The 19,892-nt window shown below is 36.7% G+C and overlaps 1 protein-coding gene across 2 annotated transcripts in view; it reads right to left on the bottom strand.

Moving 5' to 3' along the window:
* PRSS12 (serine protease 12) overlaps positions 1-19,892 on the bottom strand; it is a 72,929-nt gene that overhangs the window by 7,145 nt on the left and 45,892 nt on the right. The window contains exons 9-12 of one of the 2 annotated variants that reach the window (XM_068543354.1): positions 13,598-13,803; positions 9,907-9,985; positions 9,062-9,184; positions 8,424-8,561 (exon numbers count right to left, since the gene is read on the bottom strand). In XM_068543354.1, coding sequence (XP_068399455.1) covers positions 8,540-8,561; positions 9,062-9,184; positions 9,907-9,985; positions 13,598-13,803 — 430 coding nt within the window. In that variant the 3' untranslated portion in view covers positions 8,424-8,539. Of the gene's footprint in view, positions 1-8,423; positions 8,562-9,061; positions 9,185-9,906; positions 9,986-13,597; positions 13,804-19,892 lie in introns of those variants that run through there. The other variant, XM_068543353.1, reaches the window with a different exon arrangement.

The raw sequence follows: 19,892 nt of genomic DNA on the forward strand, positions 1-19,892 counted from the left end.
ATAATGATATATATATATCAATATATCATTATATAACCAATATACATATGGATGAAGTTAATTTCACCCATTTGGTTTTTTAATCTTTTAATGTGGCTACTAGAAAATTTAAACATATATATATATGATTTGTATTTGTGGCTCACGTTATATTTCTAGTAGATAGCACTGGTCTAGAGAAATACTATGGCATAAAGAAGGCATCCTATTTTTTAATTTTTCTTTAATGCAGTTTCTTGTGTTGCTTATAACTTTTAAGCTCGAGTTATGAGACGTTCCCTTCATATGTCAACTTTTTATATTTAAGATAATTACATTACTGTTCAACCAAAAAAAAAAAGTTTTATTGCAACAATCTTTTCCACTCTTTGAAAAAGAGCTGTGACACTTAGCTAAGATAATCCTTGCATCTAAACTGGCTATATAAATATATCCTACATTATCTAAAAATTGAGTCTTCAGCCAGTGAACAAAGAAACAGGACATTACTCAGCAAGGAAATTTATTTTTTAAATATCCCCATTTTAAAGTCTTGGGAAATCTTGCCTTAGTGCGTCACTTCATGCCTGGATTACTATAGCAGTCTGCTAAATGGCCTTGCTGCTTCAAGTTTCAACTTTTTCAAGCCATCCTTCACATTGCAGCCAGAGCAATGTTTCTATCTGATAATATAACTACTCTTCTGGATGCCCTTCCAGATAGATACCCTTCACTGTCTACATAATAAAGTTCAAATTCCTTAAATGATATACAAACCCATCCAAGAATGGCCCTTGTCCACCTCTCTGATACCACCCTCGTCCTCGTGTCTGTGTCCCTGTCATTCTGGCCGCTTGAAGAGGTATCTGACAAACCTGTCTTTATTCAGACTATTTGCAATATCATTCCCTCCACCCCTCATCCTAATATGGCAAAAACTGATTTTATCTTTCAAGTCTCAAGATCTCCTAGGAAGCTCTTCCTGCCCTCCCTGAAAGCTAGCCAATCCTTCTTTTGAATACTCCCAATAGCACTGTCAGAGCGTTTATAACAGCTTCTACAACTTGTTAAGATGTCAGGTCTCCCCAGTTAAAGGCTCCTTAAGTGTAAAGACCATGTCATGCTCACTTTTGTATCCTCAGCACCAAGCAAAGTGGTTTGCACAGAGAAAGCTCTTAATAAATATATGTTAAAAGACTTCTTTTGGAAGACACGTTCTGTTCACATACATACACTCTGATCCCGAACTTACTGAAATGAGACCTCCTCTCACCAATTCCTATGTTATAACAACACCATCACAAAAGTTACTTTTTAAAAAAAGTCTCCACAAAGATCTAATGTTCTCATTAATACTGGCTGTTCATCAGAATCACCTGTACCACTTTTAAGAATACAGATGTCCAGGTCACACAAACTCTGAGAACATTAAATTAATAGGGCTGATGAAGGACCATGGGTGATCCAAATTCACAGTCAGTCTGGAGAACCACTGAACCAAAGACTTAAAGGCACGGGCATAACGCCCGCCTCTTCATGCCTGGAATTTCACTGGGTGAAGTGAGCATCCTAAGAGATGACTAACAGACTGCCATAACACAAACACGTACACATTCCATACTTATACTGTGTTCTCAGATCAGGTAGATTTCAGCAGGTATTTTTGAGTATACTCCCAAATTAATATGCTCACCAAGCAGGAGTTGATATTAACCTGAGAATAAAAACAAAATATTTACCTGACAAGAAGGAAAAATGCATCATTCTTGTTAAAATGAAGTTCCTTATTAGAATCTATACTTTTAAAGTCATCCTGATTTAAGAAATGGACCAGCTAAACCCAAGCAGTGATTCCCACACTCCTTTCACTCCAGTTGTTCTTAGAATAGATTTATGCTTGGAATTTGAAGAGCATCCGACACAAGACTGGATTAGTTTTCTAACCAAATATTTGTCTTCCAGTGTCACCTCTCCTAGTGAGTGTGATTATATACTTCAGGGATAACACTTTGGCTGAGGTTACCAGTATGATTTTGGACTTTGAAATCATTTTCTATGGTTCTAGGCTTCTCAAGAAAAATGTATCAAGGAATTCTTTTTCAATGCATTTTAAGGTCTTTCTAGTTGAGCTTTTGTTATTTTGATACACTTTATTCAAAAATGCTTCTAAAACAAACATTTCAGGTTTTGGCTGACGCGCCATTCAGTTGTTTGCTTTGCTGAAATGCTTTCAACTCCCCCTCAAATAAAAATTGGATGAAATTCCTGGACAAGTTTGAGCAAGAGAGGATGTGAGACAGGGCAGTTAGTAAAATCCACTACTCCAATTTCTCTGAGATTCTGGAATTAAAATAAACTACAATTAAGATTTTCTAGAATTAGAAGAGTTAATTCAGGTGACGGTCATTTTCTTTATGACGGTCATTTTCTTTCTTTATAGATTCATCTCTTCAAAAAGACAGTATTTTACATCAGCCGGTACACATCTGCTACTTCTAGAATCTTTTTTTCTCTGTTGTCTGGATGAAACTCAAAAAGTAGTTGACTGAAATTGCTTGTGTAAATGGTTCCAGTTGCTTATGGATAAGAAACCTCTGTAGAACCTCGCACTGTCCCTTACATACATGTAGTGTGTGTTCAGGAAATGGTTTTAGCATAGTTGATGGTATTGTGTATATCACCAAAGACCATGTTCTTAAGAACTCTACCATATACTAGGTCATGGTGGAACCTATGTTAAGTACCGCACACATTTTGTTCTTAAAAACAAGTCCCATTACTCTGTGGCTCATCTTTCTAATTATAATGTCTAATAATTTAGATATTTCTGATTTTCAGAGCAGCAGTCTCTGAATTTCCAGCTTCTGTGGTGATTCTAGGCAAAAAAGTCAAATAGATAAAATCAGGTAAAGCTATATTCTGATCAAATCAAATTTGCAGAAGAATTACAGAAATGAAAGAATCCTTGTTTTGGGTACATTCTTTCCTCCAAAGTGGTGTTTGTTATCAGAACAAGCAATTAAAAGAAATTAGTTTAACATTCAGGAATTTTTCTCTCAATTATATTGCCATACCACCATAGAGAGAGGGTCATCTTACAGTAGTTGTAGTAATGATTTAAAGTAGAAAATAGTGGGAGTTCACTGGCGGTCCAGTGGTTAGGACTTCATGCTTCCACTGCAGGGGTCAGGGGTTCAGTCCCTGGTCAGGGAACTAAGATCCTGCAAGCCATATAGCGTGGCAAAAAAAAAAAAAAGTAGAAAATAGCAAAAGCAAGCAATTTATATTGTGTAAAATTCATAGGGCAACTGCAGAAAAACTTAATTTATCCAAGTTTCTGCTTCAAACTGCCAATGCGATACTGCATTCCAAAGTCTGTATTAACACTAGGAAAAATGTAAAAAATGGGATAGAAGGCCTTTAAATGGTGATTCACCAACTACCTCAGTTACCCTTGTTAACGTTGGCATAAAAGAATGTTTTGGACACCTCACAGTACGTGAAAGATATGAATGTAGAGCTGGATTACTAGAACTCTGTCAGCCTTCCAGTAAGGTACCCTCATCATACAGAGACAAACAACTCTATAGGAAATGAGTGTAACAGGATGGTGGACGTGAGTAACTGTGTTCTCATCTCATCATCCCCAGGCCATCATCCCTAGATTATTCTGATTAAGGATTACATAAAAGAATGACTACTCTGTGGAGGCAAAACAAATAAACATAAAAAACTGTCATCCCATAGAATAAAGTAACACAGACGGTGATAGCAATCTATGCCTGTTGTTCAGAATGGCTGTTCAAGAGCACTGGCCTACATCATCACTGCAAGAATTAGGCACCAAAGGAGGCCCCATGAACAAGAAACTATCTTATATATTGAAGTCCAGTAGTTAAAGCAACAGAGATACAAACAGAAAGGAAATTGGGGTGAGAGAGATAATTTCAAAATATGAAATCTAGGTCCCCTGCCAGTGGGTCTTAAGTTAGACTCCCAAGAAATCTAAAAGAAAGGTAACCTCTCAGAACCTGACCACATTGCTTCTGTACTACAGTGTCTACAATTCCAGAGGAAAACTATTTTTTGCAAACTTCAGAGTTTCTGATGATTAAAGGAGGGTTGTTTTAATCCAAAGTCCCTGAACCCAGAAGACAAAATTTGGAGTTTGTTCTAATCACTGGTAACTGTCCTTATGGCTGTCAATAAACTTACTGTAATAAAGACGTGAGTTGTAGCCTCCTTGGGCACTTCAGAACAAGTCTATGAAATCCGGTAAAGGTTACAAACCAAGTCAGATGAATTTGTAACACCTTTGCAAAACAATTTTCTCCCTACTCACATTAAAAGAGTCTTGCGGTCTATCCAAAGCACATCAAAAAGTTGCATATCATAATCTGCTCCTCTGTTTTTTAATCAGCTGTCTTTTATACCGCACAGATAATGGGAAGAAACTCAGAATGACGTATGGAAGGAGTTATCTGTTGATCTAGGTTTAAAATACCACCATTCTCTAAAGAGTCCAACATCCTTAAATATACCCACTACCTGGCAACCGAGCCCCCACTTTCATCCTGCATCCATCATTTAGGAGGGTCTAGTATGTGCCAAGTAATATACGAGACACTTGGTTTATAAACACAAATGAGACCATTACTGACTTGAAGCAATAATCTAGAAGGAGCAAGCCAAGGGAGGAATAATGACATGTAAACAAACAAACCCAAACATGTACCTTAAAAAAAAAAAAGACCTTTGAGGGAACTCAAAAGTCAGATCAAAGTTTTCAACCTCAAGTGGAATTTTTGGGCAATTTCCCGACTTTAATACTTTAAGCCTTGAACCCCTAAGTCTATAACTTTTAGCAGAGAAAGATTTACTTGAAAGAGAAGGAGTCTTGAACAAGAGGAGAAAAATCTAAACGGAACGTACTGAATTATTTTGCTTAGATTCTAAGCCCAAGACAGGCTTCTCCAGTTTCTCTGCAGTTTCCTACCTCGTTTTTCTCCACTAGTCAGTGGGATAAAATCATCCTGAATTCTCTACTTTTGCTCATAATAATCTTTGATTCCTTTTTGTGAACCCCAACATAATAATAGACAACATTCATTTTGAATTTTACAGTTTATAGAATACTTTCACATACTTTGCAGATCATTTGTTCCTCACTGTAGAACGTTATTGCCTTCATTTTACAGATGAGAAAATTGAGGCTCCCAGAGGTTAAAATAATCTCCACAAAGTGAAACAATTAACAGTTGGAGGAGCTGGAACTGTAACCTTGGTCTTGACGGCCAGATCCAAGTCACTGGTTACACAGTACCAAGTTCTACTGATTTCTATCAGGGTCTCTACCTTCTCTCCCTCCTTTTCTTTTCTACCTTCTATCTTTATTACAATAGCCTTATAACCAGTCTCCCTCCAGTTCCTACCACAGTGGGTTTAATCACTTCGTAACATGGACCAATTTGAGTCACTCCAGAAAAAGGCACAGAAGCATGTATGCAAATATTTTTCATATAATTTGAAGCTTGTTCACAGACCCCTAGATTAATAACTTTGCTTCCCCCCGCCACCCCAGATCTATCCCATACATCTCCTAAAACTCCTCTTTGATCATATTTCAAGGCTCAAAAACCTTTAGTGGTTTCCCACTGCCTAGTGAATGAAACAGAGATTCAGTACCCTGGCATTCCAGACCTTTCCTGCTTCTTTACTGTAAGTCCGCTATACAAATTCCAGATCCACGATCCTAATAACTGGCATCCTTCAAATATGCTTTATGCTTTCTTTCTCACCACTGTGCTCTCAACACGAAACGTTATCTACCTCCAGCCTCTACCAATACACGAATCCAGCCTCTCTGCTTGAACAGACTTCGTAACAGAACTCACTCCTCCCACATACAGCCCATCCCAGCTTTGTCTTGTGTTAAAGTAATAAAAAGGAAACAACAGACCTCTTTCCTATGTTAAAATGAAAATTACCTCCCATTAGCATTTGTGGAATTTGAAGTAACAGGTAATGAATTTAATCTGATTCCACACACTCTCCCCTTTCTGCTTGCCTTCCTTAGTGCACCATATCACTTTTTCAGAGGATGGCACTCAGAACTGAGCACAGTTCTCTCTGTTTGATAGCGACAGTGCTTTTGCCCCTGACAACAGCTTGAGCACAGGACGGAAGAGCAAGCATCTTGTTATGTTGGCGCTATCCTGTCAGGGCTGCCCAAGGCTGATTAACTTTGTGGGCAACCACATGGCATCACTGACTCTATTAAGGTTGCAGGATGCTAAAACCCATAAGGTCTTTTTCACGTGTGCTGCATTCAAGCCAGGTTTCCTGAACTAAAGGCAGCATTTTACTTCCTCTTTATTCCACATTACTTTTTATTAGAATCACCCTACCAATATTCTTTGCCACCATGGATCCTATCTTCTAACATATTACGTGTCCCTCCCAATCTCCTGGCATCAAAAAATATGATTAATTTATCATCAGTGTCCTGTTTCAGTTTAGTGATTAATATGTTGAATAGGGCAAGGATAAGTATCCTGTTAACTCCATTATATTCTTCCTCATAATCAGTCTTCAAAAGTCCAGACCACATTCTATTCTATCCAGGAGCAAGAGGGTCTTAACATTAAATGTTCATGAGAATCATCAAAGATGCTTGATAAAAATGTGAACTCCTGGGTCATAGCGCCAAAGATTCAGTAGATCTGGGATAGGGGCCCAGAAATCTAGATTTTTAATAAGCTGAATGTATTGGGTTGGCCAAAAGGTTCATTCGGGGTTTCCTGTAACATCTTACAGAAACACCCAAACGAACTTTTTGGCCAACCCAATACCTAATATTGTGGTGAAAAGACCACACTTTTAAAATGGTGCTCTAAACTTTTTTTGATCCTATATGTCTCCCTCCTCTGGGTTCCTATAGCTGCATTAAAAACTCATGGTACCAAGGGTCCTATCCGTCTTACCCTCCAAGATATTTCTAGCGCATGGCACATTCCTGGGAACATTACAGGCTCAATAACTTTTTGTTAAGTTAATAAATGAATATTTATTGTCTGTGCCATTCATGTAACACAGGACTATATTAAACCCACTGGTATATAGGTGAACTCTCAAACTCAATTATTACTGCAGAAATGACAAAGGCTATGTAAAATACAGATTTGTGTCTTCTGCATCACCTTGAACATGGAATATTACTCCATAATATTTATCAAAATAGATAAGAGGAAGTGAATAGAGATTCTAGAAACAAAGATACATGAGAACTTGGCAAACAACACAGTTGACATAAATCAGCTGGTAAAGAATGGAATGTTTAATTTTAAAAAGTACTGGGAAAACTAACTATCCATAAAGAAAAATATAAAATTAGGTCCCTTCCTTATACCGTATACCATACACACACACACAAAAACTGTAAACAGATTAAAAATCTAAATAGGAAAAGCAAAATTGTAAATTTTTTTTGTAAAAAACTACTATCTTCATATGGGGCTAAAGAAGAATTTTTAAAATAAGATATACAAAGCTTTTATACGACTTTAAAAAATGACACATTTAAATATATTAAAATTAAAACATCTTCATAAGAAAAAGACCTTAAACTAGTGAAAGGACATGCCCCAGATTGAGAAAAGTTATTTGTAACACATAATAACAAAGATTCTGTACAAAGAATATATCCAAAAAAATGTTTAAATCAATTACAAAAGACAATCGAATAGAAAAATAAGCAAAGGATGTGAACAAATAATTCATGAAAGAGGAAGACACTAATCAGGAAAATAGAATTAAAAAGAAATCCAAAAACTCTAAGACTGGCAAAAATTGAAAATGTTGATGGTATCAAGTTGGGGTAGGGATGTGAGGAAACAGGAACTTACACATTGCTCTGATATAAACTGATACAGTTACTTTAGAACGTAAGTTAGTAGTGTCTAGTAAAATTGAATGGCACCCATACTCCAGGACCCAGCACAATGCTCCCACATGGCTGTACCAGTGAGACATGTAATGGATATCTAATGCAACATTGTTGTTTAATAATGAAAGAATGGAAACCACCTAACTAACCACCAGTAGGAGAATAAGTAAACTGAGGTTGGTTTCATCTTACAATAGGAGTTAACACTCATATGGCAGTTAAAATCTACATGGATGGATTGTAAGTACACAATGAGGCCATATATTTTCACAGATGAAAAAATACAAAACAAATTTTTGGTTGTAACAATTTTTCAACACTATGGTACATGTTTTACTTAAAACATTTTATGAGTATTTTTAAGTACACAGAATAATGAAACCCCTTGTACTCATCACCTTGATTCAATAACTATCAAAATTTGCTAAGCAATGGTATACATCTTTAAACACTAAAATTCATGCTGAGGAAATGGCCATTAGCCAGGGCCCACAAAAGAGCACAGGACAAGGAGAAAGGACCACTAGGTTCTAGTGCAGGTGCTGTCACCATAAGCAGTGTGACTCTGGCACACTGAATCTCTCTGCATGGCTTCCCCTCTGAACTGGGAAAACTTCAGATTGGGCTGATAAAATTCCTGGGACAAACGGAAATAATCAGGATGCAACCTGACAGGTACAAATAGAGAAATCTAAAAGACACAGAACAGCAAGAAGACCCAAAGGTTCTAAAATTCAAATCAAAACACCAAGTCAAAACACTAAACCTGGACTCCCTATTCCTTACCATTCATAATCAAATAATCTGAGGTCTCTTCTAGCGATATCAGGATATGATTTCATCCTCAGATATGTCCTTGGGGGAAGCACTAACACAGCCGCCTCCCCTTCAAAAACCGATCTTGTCTTCTCCTTAACTCTAGAGTTTGCTTTAACACCAGGTAGCAAGTAACTTCCTGAGAGCTCTGTTTGCTCCTGATGTTACCCCCTCACTTCCACAGTGCCGCTGGTGGAGACAAGGAAGGCCTATAGCCTGGCTCTGACACCCCAAGTTTCTAGCACGCTGTAGAGCAGGAAGGGATTGGAAGAGCTGGCAAATAAGAGCCACACCGAGTTGTTTGGAAAGGCGGACACATACCTCTTGAAGCAGTGTGCTGCTGTAAGGACCCAGCAGCTACTCAGGAGTGTGGCCCCGCAAAGGAGTCTGCCGTCTCCATGGGATGACTTGAGCCGGAGGGACACTTGCCAAGGCCAACCACCCCTAAGAAGAAAGTAAGCCACTCATCAATATCCATAAAAGGCCGAAAGGCAAGGACAGTCATCCAGCAAAACAAGGACTTAGAAGGCTTGCAGGTGGGAGGAAAGAAGTAAAAAGGGGACTCTAGGATGTAGACTCCTTTCCTACTTTGAGAATGAATATTCCTACAATTTTGAGCAGACCACCCCGAAGACTTGCCTATAGCGTCTGTATGCATCCCACCAAATTCTGACGTTCTTGGAAACAATCTATGTCTTCTTTATATTTCATGATTTGAAGCATATTTTCTCCCTCACCTAAGCAGCCTGAAGAAGTTGTTTTTTGTTTTGGCTTCTGAAATCTTAGTTCCCCGACCAGGGATTGAACCCAGGCCACGGCAGAGAAAGCGCTGAGTCCTAACCACTGGACCGCCAGGGAGTTCCCCGGAAGAAGTATTTAATAAGCAAAGCACTGGTTTTCCACTAGTAAATTCAACAAATAAAAAAATTATATTAAAATGAGTCAAGTCCAAAACAAATATTTTCTAAATTAAACGAATTTGTAGTTATACATTTTTTTCAGATTTCCTGTTAAATTAGTTTGTTTCTGCCACATAACTTTTCAGCAACCCATCTATCTCATAAATCAGGGGATAGTGATTTGAAGAACACGGTCTGTATAAAGTGAATATAAGTCAAAGGACAGTGAAATTATCAGTGTAATCTGTATTTGAAGAACCTTTTTACCTTAAAGAATTTTTCCCACCAATGATCCGCTTCTGCCGACGGTGCAGTAATCTCAAACCACAAACAGATGAGAGAGACTCTGAAGCAGAAAGAGATTTTTAATTAAACTATCATATTGCTGATAGTGGGGTAAAGACACAAGTGACACATTGCCCTGATGCTTCTTCCTCTGTTTTAAAGTGCTTTTTCTCTTCAACTTGTAGGCTATTTTTCTTATAATAAAAATTAAAATTTTTTTAAAATTTATTTATTTTATTTATATAAATTATTTATTTTTGGCTGCATTGGGTCTTCATTGCTGCACATGGGCTTTCTGTAGTTGCGGCGAGCAGGGGCTATTGTTGCGGTGTGCAGGCTTCTCATTGCGGTGGCTTCTCTTGTTGTGGAGCGTGGGCTCTAGGCACACAGGCTTCAGTAGTTGTGGTTCGTGGGCTCAGTAGTTGTGGCACATGGGCTTAGTTGCTCCGCAGCATGTGGGATCTTCCCGGACCAGGGATCGAACCTGTGTCCCCTGCATTGGCAGGCGGATTCTTAACCACTGTGCCACCAGGGGAGTCCTATCTTATAATAAAAATTGAAAGTTGTTTTCTCATGTAACCAAGGCAACAATAATTCACAAGTAGACAAGGAACTTTATGAGGTTTCCTACAATCAGCTCTGAAGAGGTTTCACAGGCTGCTGAATGATTTGGCCCTGTCTAGTACATCATCCTTGTGGTACCCACATCTCCTCCTCTGCTGATTATAGAGATTGTTCGGGAGTTCAGAAATATTAAATGAGAGAACTACAAAAGGCAACAATGCTCTGAATTATTTGATTTTCACAGACAACACTCTTCCAAGCCACATACACAAATATAACTCATAAGAGCAAAGCACATTCCCAGGATGAAATTCTGATATAAATTTACATTTACTCATATAGCATGTTAATATATGGAAAGGATTTACTAAGCCAATTTAAGTGGCAAATTGTATTTAAGGATATATATAGTCAAACTTCTCAAGATAACAGATTTCGGGCTTCCCTGGTGGCGCAGTGGTTGAGAATCCGCCTGCTAATGCAGGGGACACAGGTTCGAGCCCTGGTCTGGGAGGATCCCACATGCCGCGGAGCAACTGGGCCCGTGAGCCACAACTACTGAGCCTGCGCATCCGGAGCCTGTGCTCCGCAACGAGAGGCAGTGACAGTGAGAGGCCTGCACACCGCGATGAAGAGTGGCCCCCGCTCGCCGCAACTGGAGAAAGCCCTCGCACAGAAACGAAGACCCAACACAGCCAAAAATAAATAAATAAATAAATAAATTTATTAAAAAAAAAAAAGATAACAGATTTCTGTCAAAGCATAAAAAAAAAAGAATTAAACTAAAAATGTATGAAAAGGTAGTGTATAAAAGAAGAGTAAATAAACTATGACTAGCTTTAAAAATAATTTTAGAAAGTAGGAGAATCTATATGGGGATACGCTGTTTCTTTGGTTAAGTACATGTGTATAAAGTATAGATATATACTGTTTTTCTATCTGTGTAAGAATAGGAGGGTAGGAATTGTGCCAAGACCATGAAAGTCTAGTCAGCACTAATGTTCTTCCATAATAACCAGGTAGAAGGGAGCCCAATATGGAATCAGTACTAGTTATTTCTTCATGGAGAGAGAGGTTCAACAATGTGTACCAAGATCATTAATTTGTCAAAGGATCTCAGAGACATGCTGTCAAACCTTAATCCTCATCTCTTAGGATATGAGTCCTCTACATGACACTGCAAATTATAAGATACCAGAAGAACAGAAGTTTCCAGTAATGTTCCAAGTCAGGTCAATGTATATAATGCCATGACAAGGAATGATGTAATACTAAGCAAGCAAAACTGGAAGTTTACATCATTCTGGGGCAAAGAACCAGATTGCAAGAAAGTAAAGTCTATTTAAAGCCATAAAACCCACTATTATAAAAAAATTATAAAGTAAAATGAAATTCATTTATAAACGGATCCCATCAGATGACCAATAACCAATGGCTTGGGTTTGAATCACCTTATAGAAGTTATTAGGTCTTGAGCCTCCACACAAAGTCAACAGGTTAATAATAAACCAGATTCAGTAATCCAGCTGGTCTAAGATGAAATTTTTTTATTTCAAATATGTTAGCATTAAGACCATGGAAAGGTATCAAAATAAGCAGTGCTACACCTTTGGAAGGCATTAAAACAAATGTATTAATAATGAAGAAATAAATATGGTATTTGATATTTTAAAATAGGTTTACATAGAAATATGGTAGAACATTTTACAATTACTGAATGTTTATGCTTTTCTGCTACTTAAGAAATTGTCCATAATCCAAAGAATTAATTATGTTCACTTTGTAACTGCAGTTTAAATTACTGGAGGGAATTTAATAAATTAAATTATAGTTAATACTTAGGAAAAATTGGCTTACCAAATCATATTTATTTCAGGTAATATATATGTGTGTGTATATATATATATATATATATATATATATATATATATATATATATATATATATATATATAAAACAAAGCACAAAGGGTTATAAATATTCTTCTCCACACTCAAAAGACCCTCAGATAGTGAAGAATCATATTAACAACATCCAATTTATTTATTGCATTGTCTTTAATGGTTATTAAAAGATGTTAGAAAAAGAGAATGCTCAGATATAGATGCACTTGATTTTAAGAAAATCTTAAGTAACAAAACCATGGATTCTTAATCCACATAAATAAATGACTGTTCTTTTCATAAAACATAACCATAGTTTTCTCCAAAAGAGCTAGTTTTCCCCCTTATTCATTTAAAGCAGTATTTGTTTCATAAAAATTAAACTCAGAGCTTTTAAGAACTCTTCTATTTATATCTGTATGACACATCCATTACTGTATTATACTAGAAGATTACTTGTCATTGTCCTTACATTTTTATTTTTATTTAAATTTTATTTATTTGGTTGTGCCAGGTCTTAGCTGCAGCAGGCGGTCTCCTTAGTTGCAGCTCACGGGCTCCCTAATTGCAGCAGACGGGCTCCTCAGCTGCAGCTCGCAGACTCCTTAGTTACGGCATGCGAACTCTTACTTGCAGCATGCATGTGGGATCTAGTTCACTGACCAGGGATCGAACCCAGGCCCCCCACATTGGGAGCGCGGAGTTCCATCCACTGCGCCACCAGGGAAGTCCCCCCTTACATTTTTAAATTTCAGAGAGTAGAATCTACAAAAGATAATTTTCTTTTTGCAATTAATTTTAAAAATTATCCCTGCTGTTTAAGATATTAATAAGAGTGGAAGAAGTGCCCTTCTCTGATTCATCTTTAAATTTTCATTTCTTCTTTTTATGAAGCAAATATAAATTCTGAATCTTCAAGAATACCAGCAAGTTTGATAGTTTTATTACAACCAGAGAAGGAACGGTTAGAAATGGCTAAGAATGTCAAAAGGGGACAATCTCAGAGATTACAAAATCCTGTAAATCCACTCCTGCCCCTGAACCCTGCTCTCCCTTGTGAGTCCCATCCAGTAAAGTTTGTCAAGAACCACTGCCTCTAAATACTAGCAGAAGAAGGGATTGAGTATATTCTTATGGAGGGGAGTTTCATTATCAAAGTACTGCTTAGAATAATGAAGTGTGGCTTAGTATTCTTTGACTTCTATAGGGCCCAGAAGGTGACTTACCTTTATTACTGTTACCTGATGCCTTTTTGCCAAAATAATCACAAATAACTCCTGCATCTTCACCATGGCGGCAGTTGTGTCTTCCGATATCTTGTTTGATACAGTCAGCCAGGGACCTCTCATTTCCTGTGCACTTCACATTATCCATGTGGATGGGTCCTTTTCCTTCCCCAAAATAAGCCATGGTTCTTGCTCTGGCAGGACCCCTGGAAACAGAGCATTCTTGAGGATGTGGAGAATCAGTCAAACATACAGTTGAATAAATCACAACATATACCCTCATTCAATTATATTCCTTAACTCATACATTAAAACACTTATTTCATGACTCTGTCAAAAAAACAAAAAAGCTTGAGAAGTAATAACTATACATTCTTTGTTTTCATATCTCAGAACTTCTTGATTACATCTTAGCTCCTACTAAGAAAGTGACATTTAATGGCATGTCAAAAATTTATGGTAGTCTTAAACTCTAGTTTAATCAGGAAAAAAAATCATCTCAAAATTTTCTACTCCCTTCCAGAGCATAATACTCTCTTAAAATTGGTATAGTAAGACTTCACTGGTGGTGCAGGGCTTAAGAATCTGCCTGCCAATGCAGGGGACACGGGTTTGAGCCCTGGTCTGGGAAGATCCCACATGCCGCGGAGCAACTAAGCCTGTGCGCCACAATTACTGAGCCTGTGCTCTAGAGCCTGCAAGCCACAACTCCTGAGCCTGCGTGCCACAACTACTGAAGACTGCGCGCCTAGAGCCTGTGCTCCACAGCAAGAGAAGCCACCTCAATGAGAAGCCCGCGCACCACAACGAAGAGTAGCCCCCGCTCACCGCAACTAGAGAAAGCCCGCACGCAGCAATGAAGACCCAACGCAGCCAAAAATAAATAAAAATTAATAAAAAAAGAAATTGGTATAGTATTTCCAAGAAAATTACGAGAATTAAATAATTACCTAGGGAGCTAAGAATTTTTAAAGTCTACTTTAGAAGTACAAAAGCACAATTTTTAACTGAGAAAGAGAACACCAGGAATCATGAATAGAAGGCAGACTTACTTTTGGTATATCACTTTTCTTTGGTTTCTGTTTTTTTAAATAATATATTACTTCTTTTTAAATATCCAAATACAAAATCTTTTTAGTGAAATATTTCAAACTAACACCATATTCAAAACTCAGTTCCTGCTAAATTAGTGACATAAGAACGGAAAAGTTTTAAAGTTTGAATTATAGGAAAATTATCCTTATAACCTCAAGTTAGGGAAAGACTTATTAAACAAGACACAGATGTATACCTTAAATTAAAAGATTGATAAATTCAACAAAAATTAGATTAAGAATGCCAGTTTACTAAAAACCACCCACAGGAAAGTGAAAAGATAAGTTTTAAAGTTGACGAATATACTTGCAATACATATATATATATATATATATATATATATATATATATATATATATATATATATATATATATATATATATATATATTTATGTTGGTGGATGCATTCTCTAATAGAGGGACATAGCATACACTATACAAATAACTCTCAAATTTCATTTTAAAATAAAAAACCAACAACCCAATAGAAAAACAGGCAAAAGACAGGTTTTAAATCAAAAGAAACTGTCTTATTAAAAATGACAATTTGGACCAGATTTCTAACATTAAAATATTCTACTTAGTTAAGATAAGGTTATTATACTTTCCTTATAGTTATGCAAGGAACTCAGGCAAAGTAGTTTACTGATATGAATTATCTGAGGAATTTGCTTGAATAATCCTCTTTCAGCAATGAGACCTGACCTCACATGCTTGTGGTTGGCAGTACACTCATTTCAGAAATATACCCCATCATTTCTTCTGTACTGATAATGGCTACTCTGACATAAATTGCAAATAAAAATAAGATTTAACCCATTAGAAATGCTTACAGTCATGGAAGCTCAAACAGGTAACTCTAAAGTTACTCTTTTTTGAATCTGAATCGACATTTCTTCAAAGAAGATATACTCATGTCCAACAAGCACATGAAAAGATGCTCAGCATCACTGATTATCAGGGAAATGCAAATCAAAACCACAGTGAGACACCACTCACGCCTACTAGGATGGCCATCGTCAAAGAGATGGACAATAAAGAGTGTTGGTGAGGGCTTCCCTGGTGGCGCAGTGGTTGAGAGTCTGCTTGCCAATGAAGGGGACACGGGTTCGAGCCCTGGGCTGGGAAGATCCCACATGCCGCGGAGCAACTAGGCCCGTGAGCCACAACTACTGAGCCTGCGCGTCTGGAGCCTGTGCTCCGCAACAAGAGAGGCCGCGATAGTGAGAGGCCCGCGCACCGCGATGAAGAGTGGCCCCCGCTTGCCACAACTAGAGAAAGCCCTCGCACAGAAACGAAGACCCAACACAGCCAAAAATAATAAATAAATAAATAAATAAATTTATTTAAAAAAAAAAAAAGTGTTGGTGAAAAAAATAAAGTTACTCTTTTTTAACATACAAAACTTTTAATAGTTGTATAAGTAATAAATGCTCATTGTATCAAGTTTGCAAAATAAAAGTATAAAAAATCTCAACAACACACTGCTAGCATTTGGTACACATTTATGGGGAAAATATTGCATACTAACTACAATTTTTAATGGTTAAAAATATTCATTGCACAGATTAGTGGATCTCAAACTAAGTGGGTGAGTCTTATGCAGGTGGTTCTGCATCAAACGTTAGTGTAGAAAAAAAACAGAATTCATTTCCCTATTGTTGCACATTTATTTTAAGAATTTTAGACTTTTTTATAATTATATACATCCTTATACGTAAATCTTTGTGGGCAGCTTAGATTTCTTCCCAGAAGTGAAATTTTTATTCAACAGGTATAAACATTTTTTAAGATTCTGGATATGTGTTGCTGAATACAGAACAAATCTTTGGAAAGCAAGTTATGCATTTAAAATATGTATAATTAAAATGTAACCATTTAAAGAAAAGGTATTTTTCTGTTTTACTTTGCATATCACAGTTCTGATGTGTCTGGAATTTATTTCTGTTTAGTATTAGTAAGGGATCTAGTTTTAGTTCTGTCGCTAAAGTAACTGTCCCAATAACTCTTCCTGCTGATTTAAAGGGCTTTTTAATTTACTTATCATGCTTATAAGTACACAAGCCATTTCTTGGTCTTTATAGTTCAATAATTGGCTACACATTAGAATTACCTTTGGGTGCTTTTAAAGTATAGCACCACCTGAACCCCACCTGATGTCAATTAAAGTAGAATTAAGACATCAAGTAAAATGGGAGTGGGGAGAGGCAGGGGTAATACTTTTTAAGTCCCAAAGTGATTTCAATGCACAGCCAAGGCTGTTAACCACTGCGGTAGTTGGTATCACTGACCTCTTTGCCTATTCCTGTGCCAATATCCCATGGACTTGATTTCAGATAAATTTGGAAGTCCCCCTCCTCAACCAACGCACACACCAAGAAAAACAAAATATTTTTATGAGGATAGCATTTAATGTATAGATTAATTTCTATTTTGTCTTCCCATTCAGGGTTGTAGAGTATCACTTATGAAGTCTTCTAGCTTTTGTAAAGGTTTAGTTTTCTTCACAAAGACCTCAATTCTTGTGAAGTTTATTCCTTGATTTTTTTTTTCAGTTTTGTACTTTCTATAAATGAGATTTTTAAAAATTTTCAATCTAGCATATAGGAACACTATTGCTTTTTTTTTTTTAATTTATTTTATTTATTTATTTATGGCTGTGTTGGGTCTTTGTTTCTGTGCGAGGGCTTTCTCTAGTTGCGGCAAGTGGGGGCCACTCTTCATCGCGGTGTGCAGGCCTCTCATTATCGCGGCCTCTCTTGTTGCGGAGCACAGGCTCCAGACTCACAGGCTCAGTAATTGTGGCTCACGGGCCTAGTTGCTCCGCGGCACGTGGGATCTTCCCAGCCCAGGGCTCGAACCCGTGTCCCCTGCATTGGCAGGCGGAGTCTCAACCACTGTGCCACCAGGGAAGCCCACTATTGCTTTTTAAAAAATATTTATACTTCATACTGTTACATTAATAAACACTAGTTCTAGTGTCTTTCCAGTTGATTCTCTTGGGTTTTATAGGTAGACATCATATTATTCATATAACAATTCTGACTTTTTTTTCAATACCAATACCTCAATTCTTAATGATTAGTGGAAACTCCAGACAATATTGAGTCATTGCAGAAATAGCAGGCACCCTTATTTGTTCCTATTTCATGCTTGTTTGTGATATAAAGTTAAGGTAGTTTTATTTTATCCTCAGCTTCCTAAGAGATATGAGGAAGGAGTGTTGATTTTTATCATGTAACTTCTCAACATTATTAAGATGATCATATTTGTTTTCACTTATAGACAACAAACTAAAATACACTGATTGAATGCCTCAGTTGAACCACTCTCATAGTCTTACAATAGACTCTCTTTGTGGGATATTATTCTTTTAATACACTGCCGAATTAAATTTGCTAATATTTTGTTTAGAATATTTAATGTAGATTCATGAGTTTTCTTTTGTGTATGTGTACTTATCTTGTCTAGTCTTGAAATCAAGTTATATTAGCCTCATAAAATGAATGGAAAGATTTTCATCATTTTTTTTTTTTTTTGCTCTACAATAATTTACATAACTCAGGAGTCATCTGTGTCTTAAAGATTGGTCAAAACTCTTGGTCAAAAAGTCAGAGTCACTTCTTCTGTCATCGTTAATTTATTTGGCTTTTCTAGATGCTCAGCATCACTAATTATTAGAGAAATGCAAATCAAAACTACAATGAGGTACCACCTCACACCAGTCAGAATGGCCATCATTAAAAAGTCTACAAATAACAAATGCTGGAGAGGGTGTGGAGAAAAGGGAACCCTCCTACACTGTTGGTGGGAATGTAAGTTGGTACAGCCGCTATGGAAAACAGTATGGAGGTTCCTCAGAAAACTAAAAATAGAATTACCATATGATCCAGCAATCCCACTCCTGGGCATATACCCGGACAAAATTATAATTCAAAGAGATACATGCACCCCTATGTTCATAGCAGCACTGTTTGCAATAGCCAAAACATGGAAACAACCTAAATGTCCATCAACAGATGAATGGATAAGGAAGATGTGGTACATATATACAATGGAATACAATAGCCAAAACATGGAAACAACCTAAATGTCCATCAACAGATGAATGGATAAGGAAGATGTGGTACATATATACAATGGAATACTACTCAGCCATAAAAAGAATGAAATAATGCCATTTGCAGCAACATGGATGCAACTAGAGGTTATCATACTAAGTGAAGTAAGTCAGAAAGAGAAAGACAAATATCATATGATATCACTTATATGTGGAATCTAAAATATGGCACAAATGAACCTATCTACAAAACAGAAACAGACTCACAGGCAAAGAGAACAGACTTGTGGTTCCCAAGGGGGAGGGCGGGGAGGGAGGGAGGGACTGGGAGTTTAGGATTAGCATATGTAAGCTATTATATATATGATGGATAAACAACAAGGTCCTACTGTATAGCACAGGGAACTATATACAATCTCCTGGGAAAAACCATAATGGAAAAGAATATAAAAGAAAAGAATATCTCTATGTGTATCACTGAGTCACTGTGCTGCACAGCAGAGATTTACACAACATTGTAAATCAACTACACTTCAATTTAAAAAAAAAAATTGGGCTTTCTATCTTTTGTATCAATTTTGATAATTATATTTTTGTTGAAAATGTACAGTTGCCTAGATAATTGTTCATTTCATCTAGATTTCCAAATTCATTAGCTAAAAGTAGTTCATAGTATTCTACAATTTTTAACCCTCTGTGTATCTGTGCTTATATTCCTTTTCTCTAATGTTTACTTGTATTCTCTCCTTTTTCTTAATCAGAATTGTCAGGAATTATTTTATTAATCTTTTTAAAAAATGGAAATAATTGCTGATATGTACATGTGTCATGTAGAGCAACTTAAAATTCAAATAGGAATACTTTGAAGAAACTTAAAAACTAATAGCATCCTGAAACTAATATCCCAGATGATTCCCATCAGTTTTGGGTGTGAGGATGAGTAGAGGTAGAAGGTAAATAACAGTATGCTAAATCTCTTGATGTTTTTCAGGAAGGGGAAGTTACAAATAATTTTTGAAATTGGTAAGAAAATATGCCAGTATGTTTGCTAAAAATTTTTTCAAATTTCTAGTAAAACAACAAGAATGTTGAAATTCCAGACAACTAGAGAAAGGAAAGAAAGAAAACTGGATTGCCTGC

This window comes from Eschrichtius robustus, chromosome 4 (assembly GCF_028021215.1).
Source record: "Eschrichtius robustus isolate mEscRob2 chromosome 4, mEscRob2.pri, whole genome shotgun sequence".
Classification (NCBI taxonomy): Eukaryota; Metazoa; Chordata; class Mammalia; order Artiodactyla; family Eschrichtiidae; genus Eschrichtius; species Eschrichtius robustus.